Source organism: Salvelinus sp. IW2-2015, linkage group LG4p (genome assembly GCF_002910315.2).
Source record: "Salvelinus sp. IW2-2015 linkage group LG4p, ASM291031v2, whole genome shotgun sequence".
Taxonomy (NCBI): domain Eukaryota; kingdom Metazoa; phylum Chordata; class Actinopteri; order Salmoniformes; family Salmonidae; genus Salvelinus; species Salvelinus sp. IW2-2015.
In genome coordinates, this window is record NC_036841.1 from 28,092,318 (window position 1) to 28,109,893 (window position 17,576).

General features: G+C 44.1%; 2 protein-coding genes and 1 long non-coding RNA gene across 3 annotated transcripts in view; all 3 read right to left on the reverse strand.

The window, feature by feature from the left end:
- LOC111958074 (SR-related and CTD-associated factor 4) overlaps positions 1–3,840 on the reverse strand; it is a 21,535-nt gene extending 17,695 nt beyond the window's left edge. Inside the window, 5 exon segments of the mRNA XM_070436690.1 lie at positions 1,434–1,447; positions 1,450–1,594; positions 2,230–2,274; positions 2,473–2,556; positions 3,626–3,840. Coding sequence (XP_070292791.1) covers positions 1,434–1,447; positions 1,450–1,594; positions 2,230–2,274; positions 2,473–2,556; positions 3,626–3,802 — 465 coding nt within the window. The 5' untranslated portion in view covers positions 3,803–3,840.
- The window catches only part of LOC139024499 (uncharacterized), a 240,855-nt gene that overhangs the window by 70,500 nt on the left and 152,779 nt on the right, over positions 1–17,576 (reverse strand). The gene's annotated exons all lie outside the window — the stretch shown is intronic.
- Positions 5,985–17,576, reverse strand: part of urb1 (URB1 ribosome biogenesis homolog) — a 103,380-nt gene continuing 91,788 nt past the window's right edge. The window contains 2 exon segments of the mRNA XM_070436692.1: positions 5,985–7,329; positions 7,538–8,182. Coding sequence (XP_070292793.1) covers positions 7,109–7,329; positions 7,538–8,182 — 866 coding nt within the window. The 3' untranslated portion in view covers positions 5,985–7,108.

Sequence of the window (17,576 nt, forward strand, 5' to 3'; positions counted from 1 at the left end):
TCTTGTGAGGAGAAATCTTACAACCACCACCACGACTAACTATACTACACACCACACCGACTAACCGTATACTACAACCACCACACCGCAATAACCGTATACTACAACACCCGCGCAACGTACTGAAACACCCAGGAATCCAATACTATATCCAACCCACCACCCACGACGAACCGTATACTCAACATACACGACTAATCGTATACAACCATCCGACTAACCGTATACAACCACCGCGACTAACCGTATACTACAACCACCACCCCGACTAACCGTATACTACAACCACCACCACGACTAACCGTATACTACAACCATCCGACTAACTAATACAACCATCCGCGACTAACCGTATACAACCATCCGCGACTAACCGTAACTACTAACACTCACCCGACAACCGTATACTAAAACCCCCCCCGACTAACCGTATACTACAACCCCCGACTAACCGTATACTACAACCACCCCCCCCCCGACTACCTATAACAAAACCACCCCGAGCCATCAACCCCACCCGGACTAACGTATACTAAACACCTGACAACGCTAACCGAAACTCAACCACCACACGTATAGCCGTATACTACAGACCACACCAGAACGTACTAACCACACAACTAACCGTAATACATGCGACTAACGAAACTGGCCGGACAGCGTTTACAACTACGGACTACCGATATAACACCCTTACTACTACCACCCTCACGTACGTTCACACAGCGACTAACCGTTATACTACAACACCACCCGCGACCTAACCGTATACCTACAACCATCCGCGACTAATCCTATACAACCATCCATAAACCGGTATACAACCATCGCGACTAACCGTACTACTCGACAACCACCACCCACAGACTGAACCGTATTTACTGACAACAACACCCTACGACTACCGTATCTACAACCCACCCAGCGACTAAACCCGTAACTACAACCACCACCCGACTCCTACGTCAACCTCACCATAACGTATACTGACAACCTACCCCCCCGACTAACCTATACTCAGCCACACCCATACACGACTAATCGTATACAACCATCCGCGACTAACCGTATACAACCATCCGCGACTAACCGTATACTACAACCACCACCCCCGACTAACCGTATACTACAACCACACCCACGACTAACCGTATACTACAACCATACACGACTAATCGTATACAACCATCCGCGACTAACCGTATACAACCATCCGCGACTAACCGTATACTACAACCACCACCCCCGACTAACCGTATACTACAACCACCACCCACGACTAACCGTATACTACAACCATCCGCACTAACCGAATACAACCACCCACGACTAAATACTGATTAGTGTGCCAGTGCTAGAACAAAAACTGTGCGTCACTGACTTGGTGTAACACCCCCCCCCCACCCAAAAAACCCAGCTACAGTATAACCTACCTTGTCATCGTGGGACAGAGGTAGAGGTTCTGGAAGGTCTGGGTGAAGTTCTTTTGGAACCTGGGTCCATAGACGTCCTTGTCCACTCCAAACTGGTGTCGGGACTGTCGGACTATAGAATCCACCACGTATAGCCCAGGAACCTTCAGCTCTGGCTTACACTTGAGGAACAAGGCTCAGATGTTATTATCATCAGCATTGGTATTTCTACCTTCTACCTATCACTGGTCTACAAATTACAATAAGGGTCAAAACCTTAAATGTTTTATAACCATTTTATAAAAAGGGTAAAAACTTTAGTTTTATGATATGGTTTCCAGGGCTAAAGCCTTCCGCATGCCTCAGTTCGGCTGGCGCCTATAAGCAAACCGAACGGGTGTGCTTGCATAATCGCTTGAAAAACAAGAAAAAAGCAGCAATAGTACTGTTTGTCCATCTTGAGATGCCGTAGCCAGTACACTTCCTCAAAATAGTCAGAATTAATCTAAGACACCTCAAAAAAATATGTAATTGGTTTACATTTTTGCAGAGATCTTAGTCACTCGGTTTTACATCCAACTAAGATGTTTTGTGCAGTATTTCAAGTGAATAAATTTGAGTGAAACATTTGTCTCTCATTGAATGACAAACACAATTTTAGAATCCCTACTGTTGACAAATCACTGATGAAGGGACGTAGACTTCGGCTTCCCTAACTTCAGGTTTTCCTCGAGAAAGAAAACAATGTGTGCACGAACAGCCCRAAATAATAACTTCGCCAAAGACTAAAACAAATGGTTGTTTTTCCATGACTTACCTTCTTGATGAACTTCTCCACAATCTGGACGACATGCTTGTATAGCTGAGAGGCGACATGAAACAAGATAAAATGTGTCATGGTGTGAATGTAGACATGGTCACATTATAGCATAAGAAAAATAACTTCACCGCTATTTCATTTTTCCAATGAGACACTCATCTGATAAATGAACAGGACAGTGCTCCTTCTACAGTATACACAGTTCACACACACGTTGCTCTTAATGTTGGCCTAACTTACCTTGATAGCCTTTATTGCTGATTTAGTGACTGACATCATCTTTGCTCGTGATATTGGAGGCTTCATGTCAATCATGGCGAATAACTATAGTTTGAGGCAAACGAATAATACCTTTAGTTAGCACCTGAACGAGGTCATCTAATCCAGAACACATAAAACCATCCAAAACTCACATTTGTGTTTTATATTATAACCATAGTTACAAAGTTTAGAGAGTATGGGTAGACACAGATAATCATTGGAGAAAGAATAGAAAACACTGGATGCATCTACAATTAACACATGGTGCATATACAGGCAAATGGCAAACATATACAACGTGGGGAATGATGAAGTGATACTRCCCATGTTTTGAATTGGGCTATAAAAAGTAACAGTTGACGGGGATATAAATGGCTAGTGTAGTCATCTACAAGAGGAAAACAGCTAACGTTAGCTACCTACAATAACGCTAGCTAACACACAACACTTTAGTTATATTAACGARTAGTTATATTTTAGACAAAACTTTGTACATAGAAACAACTGGGAAACTAACGTTACCAAGCTTGTAGTTACATAACCTGTTTTGCATTTCCCTTTAACGAAATCACCACCTAGCAGCTAGCTAGCTACTGTAGCCAACTAGTTAGTTAGCTCAATGAGGAACCATTGGCTTATGTGCTAATACAGGCCGACACTATCAACCCAACAAAACAGAAATCTGGCCGTGCAATAAAGTTCACATTATCCGCCGTTTCTGTCATGGTCTGTGCATTAATCATAGAGACCAGCAATAACAATCAAAGACTGACGATCCATCTTAGGTTAACAAAAATAATAAAGTTCGCCACYTGGCATGATAGCTTTTAGCTAGCTAACGTTAGCTGCGTAGCCATGTTGGAGTTGTTGATTGGAAAGGTCACAAGCGGGTAGCAGCTAACTTACGTTTGATTTGCTATTAAATTAATATATTRTCCTTCTGGTGGGTTAGATCATTTTTGTAACATGGCAAACTATTGGCTAACTTAGGACATCTTTGGCCAGATAACTAGCTAACTGCATCGACATTTGGTTAGCCAACAGAGATATCTGCCTCTAGGTTAGCTAGCTTAGATAGCAATGTAGTTAACTAACCGAAAACGACAACTACAAAAACAGCTTCATATTTTACCTCCAAGTTGAAAGCGTTGACGGAATCCATACTTATTTGTTGATGTGCCGACCAATTATCCTTATAAGTGAGTAACGCGTGGTGATTCAGCCAGCTAGCTGTGGTTATATATTCGTAGCAAACATCAGCTCTTGTTGCTAGCCCGTGTATCCGCTTGTCGATAACAGGTATGACCATAACAAAGATTTTGAGAACTAACCCAAGATGGAACCAGTCGTACCCAATCGGAGCAAATGAATCATAGTGGGCAGAACAAGCAAGGATGTGGGCAGAGCCAAGCACAAGCTAGTGAGATCCTATTGGCGCGTTCTAGCATGTATTTGCATATTTCCGTTAGGGAACGCCTACTCTATGAAGTGCGCGTGTGCAATAACTCAATTCGCCCCTGCACTCTTAAAACACCATTTTTAGAAACGTTGGTAAAGAGTAAAGTCTACAACATGCAGTCCACTCTGTTTGTTATATATCCTCCTTTTTGAAACCGAAAACTGTATGGAGATCAAATGTTTAATCGATGAGAAAATTTGCAGATTGTCGGCAAAAATTCCTTTCACTCCATCTCTCACTGGGCTTCCTCTCATCACCATATTTGGTAGTGAGTGGAAACGCTTACCGGATGCTTCAAATGTATACATCCGATGAAATATCTGGTGCATTGTTCTATCTGTGGCCAAACCTTTACGAGGGAATAACATATTGGAACGCAGAACCAAATTCTCGCGAGAGACCAGAAGAGTCCAGGACAAGATTGCTGCAATGACACCCCACAGATGTGAATCAGGACAATATTAAAGATTTTATCGCAAATTGAGAATGGTGATGATACATTGATAAATTATAGTAACTCAATTATGCTAATCATAAAGATCGATGTGGATTTCAAGGGCAGCCGACAACATAAGAACGCTGTACAAAGGAAATTAGAAAATTAAGTGACACATAAGCTACATTGTATTTCTATGAGCCACCCATAGTTTAACTTTTTATGAAAAATTGAGATCTATACATAAGTCCCTTGTTTAAAAAAAAGATGTTTTATCATGATCTCGGTTTGAGAGTGAGACAGACAGGGCGGGAGAGAGAGAGAGAGACAGGTCGAGATAGAGAAACAGGGCAGGAGAGAGAGAGACAGGGCGAGAAACAGGGCAGTAGAGAGAGAGACAGAGAGAGACGGGGCGAGAGAAAGAGACAGGGCGTGAGAGCGAGCGACAAGGCAGGAGAGAGAGAGCGACAGGGCAGGAGAGTTGGGCAGGGCAGGAGAGAGAGAGAGACAGGGCAGGAGAGAGAGAGCGGCAGGGCAGGAGAGAGACAGACAGAGAGGGGGAGAGGGAGAGCACAATACATCTGAGAGAGGAAAAGCAGTCCTACAAGACTGACCATGAGGATGATAAACTCCACTAACTCCTCACAGGATTCATGGAGATACGAGTGGGAATATTACTACGATTACCTAGACCCAATACCAGTGGACGAGCGCAAACTGAAATATAACAAGTGTGAGTATTGAAAAGGCTTCCTTTACCATCATCCCTAWTGTGTATCCCAAATGGCACCCTATTCCCTATGTAGTGCACTACTTTTGACCAGGACCCATAAGTTGTGCACTATACAGGTCAAAAGTAGTGCACTACAAAGGGAATAAGATGCCATTTGGAACAAAGACTTGCAGCGATACTAACATTGTCCCTCTTTTCCCTCCTYCAGACTTGATAGTGATCATATTCTGGATCAGTCTGGCTGCTTTTGTGGGATTCCTGTTTGTCATTTTGACTTTCATGTCCCGTTCAGTCAGTCTACCCAAGTAAGTGTTCCTTTCAGTCTCATAGAATCAAGTTCCTGAATATAATGTATTTCAGGTCACRTTTTACAGACAGCTGAGTATTTATGATGCTTTGAATCTGAAAGGCTGATAAAGCTAATTGTTAAGACTCACTGATGGGAAAACCAAAAGAGTTTCCTAACGGCACCTGTTTAATGCAAATGTATTGTATTTTCTGTGCAGAGCTCACAGTTCCAAAAAGTCCAAGAAATCGTGGAGGAACCCTAGATCCAATTGTGCTTGATGGAGAATACTTGGATCTGTTTTCTGCTTTATCCCAACCCCTCTGAAAGACACACRTTGGGAACASAAGGCAGCCAGTGTAGAGCTCAAAGAGACATTTTAGGGATTAAGTGCCTCAAGGACACACTGGCAGGATATGGCATTTGAAACACCACTGCTGTGGKCTGATGGAAGATTTCTCAACTCTTCAGAACTATTATAAAACAGATGTATGTAACATCGACTATCTGCAATGTAATAGCCTGGTTACAAAGTGGGATTTCTATGTTTCTATTCAAATACAAGACCACACCAAAACAGTTTTACAACATTTAATAAAAGAGAAGTGAATGTTTTGAACAATAAATGAAATGAATGACTTTCATACAAAACACACAACTTCTTTTAGAAAATTCAGATGCAAAAATAGTGAGGCTTCCATTTTATGAGTGAATACCGTTTAAGATAACGAGGCTTCCATTTTATGAGTGAATACCGTTTAAGATAACGAGGCTTCCATTTTATGAGTGAATACCGTTTAAGATAACGAGACTTCCATTTTATGAGTGAATACCGTTTAAGATAACGAGACTTCCATTTTATGAGTGAATACCGTTTTCAAGATAATGAGACTTCCATTTTATGAGTGAATAACGTTTTCAAATTTGTACAAGTATGCATGCTGTATTCTGACTTGAAAATGTCCTCTCTCACTAGACGTAAATTGATGATTTGCACAAGAGTCTGAGTTGTGCACACTTATCTCAACTCTGAATCTACTGTATGGAACTGTTCCCTATTCCCTATACACACACACACACACACACACACACACACACACACAGAGTACACCAAACATTAGGAACACCTTCCAAACATTGTGTTTCCCCCCCCCCCCCCCCATTGCCCTTAGAACAGCCTCAATTCATCGGGACATGGAGACTCTAAAATGATGTTGAAAGCGTTCCACAGGGATGCTGGCSCATGTTGACTCTAATGCTTCCCCACAGTTGTGTCAAATTGGCTGGATGTCCTTTKGGTGGTGGACCATTCTTGATACATACAGGAAACTGATGAGTGTGAAAAACCCAGCAGCGTTGCAGTTCTTGAAACAAACCGGTGCGTCTGGCACCTACCACCATACCCCGTTCAAAGCCATTTAAATATTTTGTCGTGCCTATTCACCCCCTGATTGGCACACACATACAATGCTTCTTTAACCCGTCTCTTCCCCTTCATCTACACTGATTGAAGTGGATTTAACAAGTGACATCAATAAGGGATCATAGCTTTCACCTGGTCAGTMTGTCATGGAAAGAGCARGTGTTCTTAATGTTTTGTACACTCAGTGTAGTTCACTACTTTTTGACCGGAGACCACGTGCCCTGGTTAAGAAATAGTGTACTCAATAGGGTATAATGCGGGCCCCAGCTATGTAACCCCTATGGTGCAACAGTAGACTGCAGTCCTGAGAGGAGGTCACTACAGATGGTTCTGAGGCCTGTGTGTGTCTGGGAACGTCGTTTGGACTTTTTCTTCTGGTCCGTGGTCCCTAACGAACCCTGGATCTCCTTCACCACTCTGACATGGTTCAGGAACAGCTCTGGGCTCTTCGCTCCGCTCCACATCTCATGGATGTACAGAGACAGTAACATCAGACCTTCTGGAGGACATAAACAACAACATATGAGACGTGTCATTTCCTTCCGTTTCCAAGCAACACAAGTGATGCAACCAGTTTCAATGTAACTCTTTTTCTGGGAATGTGTAGCTATATCTGATGTTATTTTACAAACCACTGCACTCTCCCCTGTTACGGGTACAATAAATATTGAAGATAAAGTTAATCTGAATCGGCCATCTCTTCTTACCCTTCGTGGTCTGGTCATCACATGTTGTTCCTAGGGAGCATGCTGTGAGCACGGCCCTGTGCAGGTCACTCTCAGTGCAGCCTCTGGTTTCCAGGAGCTGGATCATAATGTTGGTGAACAGCTGGACGTGCTCTACCCTGGAAGAGATCTGGGCCTGGGCCTGGGGCTGGGCCTGGGGCTGGGCCTGRGGCTCACAGGCCTGGTGATAGAGACGGAGCAGGTCCAGTCTCACAGCAGGGTCAGCCAGCACCAGGTCCACTATGAATCTGTGAGACAGGACAGTCTTCTGGAACCAGCGAAGGAAGTGGACTGTCCTTTTGTCCTCGTAGGTGGAGGCTTCCTCTACCAAGGAGTTCAGGAACCACCTGGTGAGAAGATGGGCTGTGGTGTTGGCCAGGGGGGTGGAGAGGGGAGTATGGAGGTCAGGGGAGGGAGGTGGGCTGGCGGGGGAAGAGGGGGGACAGGCAAGGGAGGCAGGCTCCCAGTGGGTAAAGATATTCCTGAGGTGAGGAATACACTTCTCCAGCAGAGTCTTCTCCTCCTCTCGTCTCTCTACCTCTCCTTCCTCCCCCTGATCCTTTGGTCGGGAGTTAAAACGGGCCTGGACAGAGAAGCTTCTCCCTCGGCCTTTCTCCCTGCCCGGCCCTGAGGATGTACAGAAACACAAACAGGCATGTTGACTCTGCTGTCATAGACAAGGACAAGGGGTGAATAATGCCAAGCTGAAACCAATGCCAGTACAGAGGTTTGTCAAGGCAAGGTTCATACACATTTTTACAGATGGAATTTCATGACTTTTCCATGACTTTAAACCAAATTTCCATGACCAACAATYGGTGGCGTCTCTACGTACATAGGGCACCCTCCGTAATTATTGGGACAGCGACACATTTTTTGTTGTTTTGTCTCTGTACTCCAGCACTTTGGATTTGAAATGATACAATGACTACGAGGTTAAAGTGCAGACTGCCAGCTTTAATTTGAGGGTATTTTCATCCATATCAGGTGAATCGTTTAGAAATTACAGCACTTTTTGTATATAGTCCCCCCACCATTTTAGTGGACCAAAAGTATTGTGACAAATTCACTTACTGTATACGTGTATTGAAGTAATCAAAGGTTTGGTATTTGGTCCCATATTCATAGTACGTAATGACAACATCAACCTTATGACTCTACAAACTTGTTGGATGCATTTTCTGTTTRTTTTGGTTGTGTTTCAGATTATTTTGTACCCAATAGAAATGAATGGTAAATAATGTATTGTGTCATTTTGGAGTCACTTTTATTGTAAATCAGAATATAATATTTCTAAACACTTCTTTATTAATGTGGATGCTACCATGACTACGGATAATCCTGAATGAATCGTGAATAATGATGAGTCACAAATATCATAACCCTCTAAAATGCTAACCTCCCCTGTTATTGTAATGGTGAGAGGTTAGCATGTCTTGGGGGTATGATTTAAAATGCTAACCTCCCCTGTTGTTGTAATGGTGAGAGGTTAGCATGTCTCGAGGGTATGATACAAAATGCTAACCTCCCCTGTTATTGTAATGGATTTCCAACACCTAATATCACCCACGTATTCTATTCCACCCTACATATCACCCAACTCATTACTCTGGCATGCCACCCTTACAAATATCAACCAGACTTTCATCAGACTCTTTACCACCTACAATCTCACCAAAGAATACTAATGGATTTACACCCCTACAATCACACCACTCATTACTGATGTTCACTCACCCTAACATATCACCTCCAAATCAAGAGTTTGACAACCTTCATTACTAGTTCCACCCTACATTATCACACCTCATTCCTATGTTCACCCTACATATCACCACCTCATTACTATGCTGCCATCACCCCACCCCACTAGACATATCACCACCTCATTACTATGTTACTCACACTCACTACAATATCAACAAAACATCATTACTATGTTTCCACCCTACATATACACATCAATTACTATGTTCACCACCCTACTTCACCACTCATTACTACTGGGTTCCACCCACTACATATACCACTCATTACTATGGGTTCCAACCCATATCACCACCTCAATGTACTATGTTTACACCCTACAATATCACCACAATCATTACATGGTTCCACTACCATATCGGCACCACCTCATTACTATGCTCCCCAACATATCACCACCATCATACTATGCCACCTCTTACTATATGTTCCACCCTACATATCACCAACATCATTACTAATTGTTCCACCATACCTATATCACCTTAGACCTCTAATTACTTTCCGATGCCTCCACATCCTCCACCCACCATATCACACCATTCATTACTATGCTCAACCTCCACCCTTACATATCACCACCTCACTCTACATATGTTCCACCTACATATCACCACCTAATTACTAACTGTTCCATAACCATAATGACTCACCTATAATCATACTCTATGTCCAACACTACATATTTACACCTCATTACTAATGCTCCCACAACCTTAACATATTCACCGTTACCTGGATCGCTCAATTACTATGCTCTTCCACCTCACCTCACTATCATCTACGTACCTCATTACTATGTTCACGCCTATCATTATCACACATCATACTATAGTTCACCCTACATATCGGCTCAACATTTTCATTTATTTATGTTCTTCACCCTTATCATATACCTATACCTTTCATTATCTATGTTTCCATCTTACATTTTTAGTCACCCATCTATTTCTCAGCTATGTATTCGCACCCTACAATATCACCACCTCATTACTATGTTCCACCCTTACATATACACCTAGTATCTATGTCCATACTCTACAATATCACCTCAGCACTCATTATATGTTCGCACCACTTACATAATCATCATATATCAATGTATCTTAATGTTGCCACATAAACCAGTCATCAGGAAATATGTGTTCAGGCCTTAAAGGTCTACAGTACAGATTTCGTGGGAGTGCGCCACCAAAATGTCCGTTTTCTAGGAATGTTGTCCTCTTTTAACAGAGTGTCATATCAAAAGGTTATTGTGTGTTGGATGTTACGGGATTTCCATTATTTTACGCTCTCGACCTGTTGAATTCACAATCCCAGGTGACAGAAAAGCAAAGAGAGATCCGAAAAGTCCTGGCCCAGATCGCAATTAGTGAATGACAAGTGGTTACCACACCTTTAACTCAGGTAATGGGTTGTTTTTCTGATTTTCTCTCTTCTGCGTGAACACAAGTAACTCTCCGCAGGGATGACCTTGTCGACCCGGCTGTGAGACAGACCAGATAATGGGAATGAATCTGTCATCAAGGATCACAGAAGACCTGTATCACAAAGGTCAAAGCCAGTGGGGGGGGAGAGAGGTGAGGGGGTGGGGGTGGGAGGGGGGGGTGGGGGAGGATAACCACTAGAGGAATGTCCGTGTGTGTTGTGTTGTCAGAGTAACACAGCAGTCTGGATCAAACTGTGCCCAAGTTGAATTGAGACCGAGACCTGTGTTCACTCACATACCCTGTCATACAACGCACATCCAGGAGTAGGGCTGGAGGAACACAGGATAAAGACTTTTCAGATCTCTTTGATGCTGGTCCTGCGTTTGACCTCAATGTGAATTTGCGTGACCTCAGCCTCAGCCTATTAAAAACAAAGGGGAGAGGCGGCGCCGTTGCCGCACTGATCAGCCAAAATGTTCATTATAGATTGTCATGACCACAGAAACCATCTGAACAGGCCCGGGCCGCCGGCAGTGTCACTTATTTATTTTTGTCACTATTTTTGTTGTTGTGTGCACCAATTTGACCAGCCTCTACCAACCTAAAAGATGACTTCCGGCCCGATCTGGCATTTGCCAGAATTGCCAGTATTTTGGCGCATCTGATTTTCCATTGACGGTTTTTAGAGTATAACTGTGTGTTGATCGCACCTCAGGGACATACACTGGTTCTCCTCTAAACGTTTTGAGCTTTATGCTCGACGGTTCTGTGGTAGAAGTGGCTGGCCACGATTTGTGGGAAATTATTCGTCATTCTGGAACAATGGCTGACGCTTAAAGTAACTATTCATAGAATTCTGAGGCAATCCGAAGCTGTTCTGCCGTGACCCACAAGGAAGAATAACTGTAGTCCAAGTAGCCCAATCAGGAATAAAACGCTGAAAAAATAGGTTGATAATAACTTTGAGGCTCGTCTTAAGATTTCCTCCACTATCTGTACAATCAGTCCTTACTCTATATCCGCGGCGATGTTGTCAGTAAAGTTTGACAAAGGTCAGACAATCTTTCATCAATTCAACGAGGAGTGATCAAGATCTAGTGTTCACATTCACCTGCGGCTGAGGGGTGTTCAACTGTACAGTGTAATCTAGACTTCAGTTCACACTGGCCTGAGAGAAGCTAGGTAGATCAGTCTCCCTCATCCCAGGCCCTCAGGGTGAGAGCCTCTGGGAATCTAACCTGAGAGAAGCTAAGGTTAGCTTCTTGTCTCAGCCCCGCAGGGGTGAGAGCCCCGGTATGCTAACCTGTAGAGGAAGCTCGGTTAGCTCCATCTCCCCAGCCCTCTAGGTGAGAGCCTCGGGTATCTAACCTGAGGAAGCTAGGTTAGCTCCGCTCCCACTCGCAGCCCTCAGGTGAGAGCCCCGGGTAATCTAACCTGAGAGAGCTAGGTTAGCTCCGTCTCCCAGCCCCTCTAGGGTGAGAGCCCCAGGCTAACTCTAAACCTGAGAGAAGCCTCAGTTACTCCGTCTTCCAGCCGCCGTTCAGGGTGAGAGCCGGGGTATCTAAACCTGAGAGAAGCTAGGTTAGCTCCGCTCTTCCGTCTCCAGCCCTCAGGGTGAGAGCCCCAGGTATCTAACCTGAGAGAAGCTAGGTTAGCTCCGTCTCCCAGCCCTCAGAGGGTGAGAGCAGTCGGGGTATACTAACCTGAGGAGAAGCTAGGTTAGCTCCTCTACCCGTACCGCCCGCTCAAGGGTGAGAGCCTGGGTATCTTTATCCAAACAAGCTCCGTATAAATCATCTAACCTGAGGAAGCTAGGTTAGCTCCGGTCTCCCAGCCCCTCAGGGTGAGAGCCTCGGTATCTAAGCTGAGAGAGCTTAGTTAGCTCCCTCTCTCCAGCCCCTCAAGGGTGAAGAACGCTCGGGTATCTAACTGAGAGAAGCTAGGTTAGTCTCCTCTCGCCAGCCCTCCTCAGGTGAGAGCCTCGGGTATCTAACCTGAGAGAGCTCAGGTTACGCTTCCGCTCCCTCGTCCCTCAATAACCGATTGGTCACTACTCTGATAAGAGCTCTAGAGTTCTCTTTGAGAAGAAGGGAGAAACTTCAAAATGCCGGACACAACCATCTCTTGCAGCTTTCCAACCAATCCAATAAAGGACTCTCAGGTATACCATTGAGAAACCAAAATTCTATGTCTGATGAAAATATAGTTATCCGGGCTAACCTGAGTGGTATCAACGGGCTAAACCAATGATGGTTATCCAGGGCTAGATCCTGAGTGTTTTCCCGGGCTAACCTGAGTGTTTTCCGGGCTTTTAACCTGAGTGTTATCCAAAGCTAACCTGAATGTTCTCCAGGGCTAAACCTGAAACGTTATCCGGTAACCTGAATGTTATCCAGGGCTAACCTGAATGTTATCCAGGGCTAACCCTGAACTCGTGGGTGGAGACTCCCTGTAACACACCCCTCCCCCCCCCTTCTCTATCTTTACCCTCGGTGGTGGAGAACTCCTGTACACCCCCAATGTCTCATCTTACCCTTCGTGGTGGCAGACTTCCTGTAACCCCCCCCACCCCTTCTCTATCTTTACCCTCGGTGGTGAGACTCCTGAAACCCCCCCCCCCCACTCTATCTTTACCCTCGTGGTGGAGACACTTGAAACACCCCCTCTATCACTCCTCCTGCAGCAGCCCGTGACACATTACTAAAGCCCAGTTGCCTGAGTGGGTCTCCTCTCTCCTCTTCCCTACTCCACACCTCACTCAATTTTCTGCAGCTGTGAACATGCCAATATAGATGATAGGCTCCGGCGCCGAGCCGGGGTAAAATGGGTAAAGTATGTTTCCCATCGTTGCACTGTCCGCTGAGAATATCACTGCTTTATATTGGATGTGTACTAGAGATAGATGCCCACAGCAGTCCCCTGGACTGGCCAGGTCACTAGACGGTGCCCGTTTACAACTTAGTCAGGCAATGTCCAAATCAAAACACTTAGTCAGCATGATTCCACAAACACACACTTATTGTCAGCATGTCCAAATCAAAACTTAGTCAGCATGTCCCAATCCCACACTTAGTCAGATGTCAAATCAAAAACACTTAGTCAGCTGTCAAATCAACCACTTAGTCCAGCATGTCCAAATCAAACACTTTAGTCCAGCATGTCAAATCTAAACACTTAGTCAGCATGTCCAAATCAACACTAGTCGCAATGTCCAAATCAAACACTTAGTCAGCTTCCCAAATCAAACACTATAGTCCAGCCCATGTCCAAATCAAACACTTAGTCAGCATGTCCAAATCAAACACTTAGTAGCATGTCCACATCAAACATTAGTCAGCATGTCCAAAAATGCAAGACACTTTAGTCACATGTCCAATCAACACTTAGTCAGTCATTGTCCCATAAAAACTTAGTCAGCATGTCAAATCAAACACTTAAAGATCAGCTATGTCCAAATCAAACACTTAGTCAGGCATCGTCCAAATCAAACAGCTTGGTCAGCAATGATACAACATCAAAACACTTAGTCAGCATGTCCAAATCAATATACTGTTTATTCGCATGTCCAAATCAAACTATTAGTCAGTCCATGTCACAATCAAACACGTATATATCAGCAATTCCAGAATCAAACACTTAAGTCGCATGTCAAAATCAAACCTTTAGTCAGCATGTCCCAAATCAAATACACTTATTCCTTTGAGCATGTTCACGCACTTGGTGGCAGAGGAGCGATCCCAAGTTCATAAGTCATGTATGCCGGTGTATAAACGGTATAACATGACATGACTTACTGTTGAGCTCTCCCTCACGCGTGCAGGGGAAATATCTACATCATAATAATAATAACAATAAGGCAAAAAAATAAAAAGAGCTGTTCATGTTTAGTTTTGAGATGTCATCAAATGACCCGGTGTTAATGTTGTAGATGTCATCATGACCCCGAATTGTTAATCGGTCAGCTGTTGTGATATCATCAATGACCCTGATGTTACATGGTTTGTGATGTCATCAATGACCAACCGATGTTAATGTTGTGATGTATCATGACCCCAGATGTTAATGGTGTGGATTCATCATGACACCCCGATGTTATGTTGTTGATGTCATATGACCCCGATGTTAATGGTCAGCTGTTGTGATGAGGTAATCAGACCTGATGTTAATGTTGTGATGGTCATCATGACCCTGATAGTATCACACATGGTCAGCATGTTGTCGAAATGTATCAGAACCCTGATGTTAATGTTGTGATGTCATCATGACCATGATGTTAATGTTGGATGTCATCCATGACCCTGATGTTACTGTTGTGAAAATGTCATTCATGACCCCGATGTTTAATGTCAGGCTGTTGTGATAGTCTCATGACCCCCGAGTTAATGTTGTGATGTATCAATGACCTGATGTTAATGTTGTATGTCATCATGAGCCTGGATTGCTAACCTCTACGGATCGGAGTCCCTGAAACTGTGACGGTTTGTTGCAACTACAGAGGAAGACAGTCTCTCTGCAGTAGGTTCTATAATAATAAACTGAATACAACACTGCAGACTACAGAGAGAAAGTCTCCTGGGCAGTACGGTCTATAATAATACTTCGAACTAAACCTGCAGCTACATTGCAGAGAGACAGGTCTCTCTGCAAGTACGGTCTCTAAATAATACTGAGATAAAACACTTGCAGACTACAGAGGTATAGAGAGACAGTCTCTTCTGCAGTATATGTCGATAATAATGACTGAATAATAAAAACACATGCAGAACTACAGAGAGAAACATGTCTTCTCTGCAGTAGGTCTATAATATATGCCTGACTACAACCACTGCAGACTACATAGAGAAAACAGTCCTCTCTGCAGTAGGGTCTATAATCATGACTGAATACACACTGCAGACTACAGAAGAGAAACAGTCCTCTCTGCATTGGATCTATAATAATGACTGAATACCACACTGCGACATAAGAGATAAAAACATGTCTCTCTGCAGTAGGTCTATAATAATGACTTGAATAAAACACCTGCAGACTAAAAGAGAGAGAGAGAGAGATACAGACAGTCTGCCTCTGCAAGTAGGTCTATAAGTAACATAATTAGTACAATATGGAGCCATATGGAATGCAGTCATTTCATCTTCATGACGTACGGAAAGACATATTCCGTTCCACGCTGCTTTGATAAATCCATTAAAGAAATGTAATAAAATCTGTAAAACTTGTTTATCCAGCAAAGAGACCTCCTCCATCCCAATCACAGCATCTCATTATGAGTAAATATCCTATCATTTCAGGAGAAGACCTAACTCTTATATTTAGATTTTGAATGACTAACGGATATCAATAGCGCACACACACACACCACCAACACAACAGCATCACGCACCGCAACACACGCACAACACACACGCTAGACACACAACGTACATCAACACAGACACATCAACACACACAGCAAACATCAAACTTACACAAACGCCACACACACACACACAACACACACACACACGCCCACACAACGCACACACACACACACGCAGAACACATCACACACACACACACACACACACACACACACACACACACACAGTTATAGGGATATATGTATCTAGCTATCAATAGCCCGTCTCACGACAGCTTGCATTATTAAAACATGCTGAGGGGAAGACAGCTCTGATCCATACTGCTGCGCATTCCTGCACACTCTGGCTAAGGGGAAGCACCTCTGAATGGCTCACTACATCTGTCAGAGGAAGCACACTCTGAGATGGCTTCCTACACACTGTCAAGGGGAAGCATCTGACGGCCTTTGCCTAACACTCTGTCAAGGGAAGCACCTTCTGATGGCTTCCTACACCTGTCCAAGGGGACAAGCCAGCTTCTGCTGGCTTCCATACAACTGGTCAAGGGGAAGCAGCGCTGTCTGGCTTCCTAACATCCTGTACAAGGGAAGAACTCCTGCTGAGCTTTCCTCCATACTGGTCAAGGGAAAGCAGCTCTGCTGGCATTCTCTACACCTGTCAAAGCGCGAAGCATATACTCGCTGCTCTGCTGGCTTCCTACATCCTGTCAAGGGGGATAGTAACTCTGCTTCTACGCTTCTTCATCTGTCCATACGGGAAAGCAATCACCTCCTCGCTGCTTCTGCGGCTTCTCTACACCTGTCCCAAGGGCGAAGTCAGCTTCTTCGCTGGCCTTTCCTACAAACCTGTCAAAGGGGAAGCAGCTCCTGCTAGTTCTTCATCTGTCAAGGGAAGCAACAATCTGCTGCTCAACTGCTGGGCTACCCTTACAGCCCTGTCTCAAGGGAAGCAGCTCGCTAAGGCTTCCTACAATCATAGACGTCAAAGTGGGAAGCACTCTGGCTGCTTCCTACATCTGTCAAGGGGAAGCAGCCTTCCGCTTGCTGTGTACTTCCTTACATCTAACGCTGTCAAAGGGGAAGCAGCTTCTGACGGCTTCCTACATCTGTCAATGGGGACGAAGCTCTGCTGGCTTCGTATACATCTAGTCAAGGGGAAGCAGCTTGCTGTCTTCCTAACCATGTCGCAGGGAAGCAGCTCTGATGCTCTGCTGGCTTCCTACATCTGTGCTGGCGCGTTGCGATGTCCTAATTTGATAATCTAGTGCCCTCTTCTGTACTATTATCGGTGTAAAGGTTGTATTTAAATAATGATTTTTCACTAAGTATAAGTTAGACTGCAACCAAAGTATTCGATAACCTCCAAAAATGCCTAATCCTCCCTGTTATTGTATGGGAGAGGTTAGCATGTCTTCGAGTGGTAATGTAATAAAAAAATCTGCTCAACCTCATCTATGTTATCTAG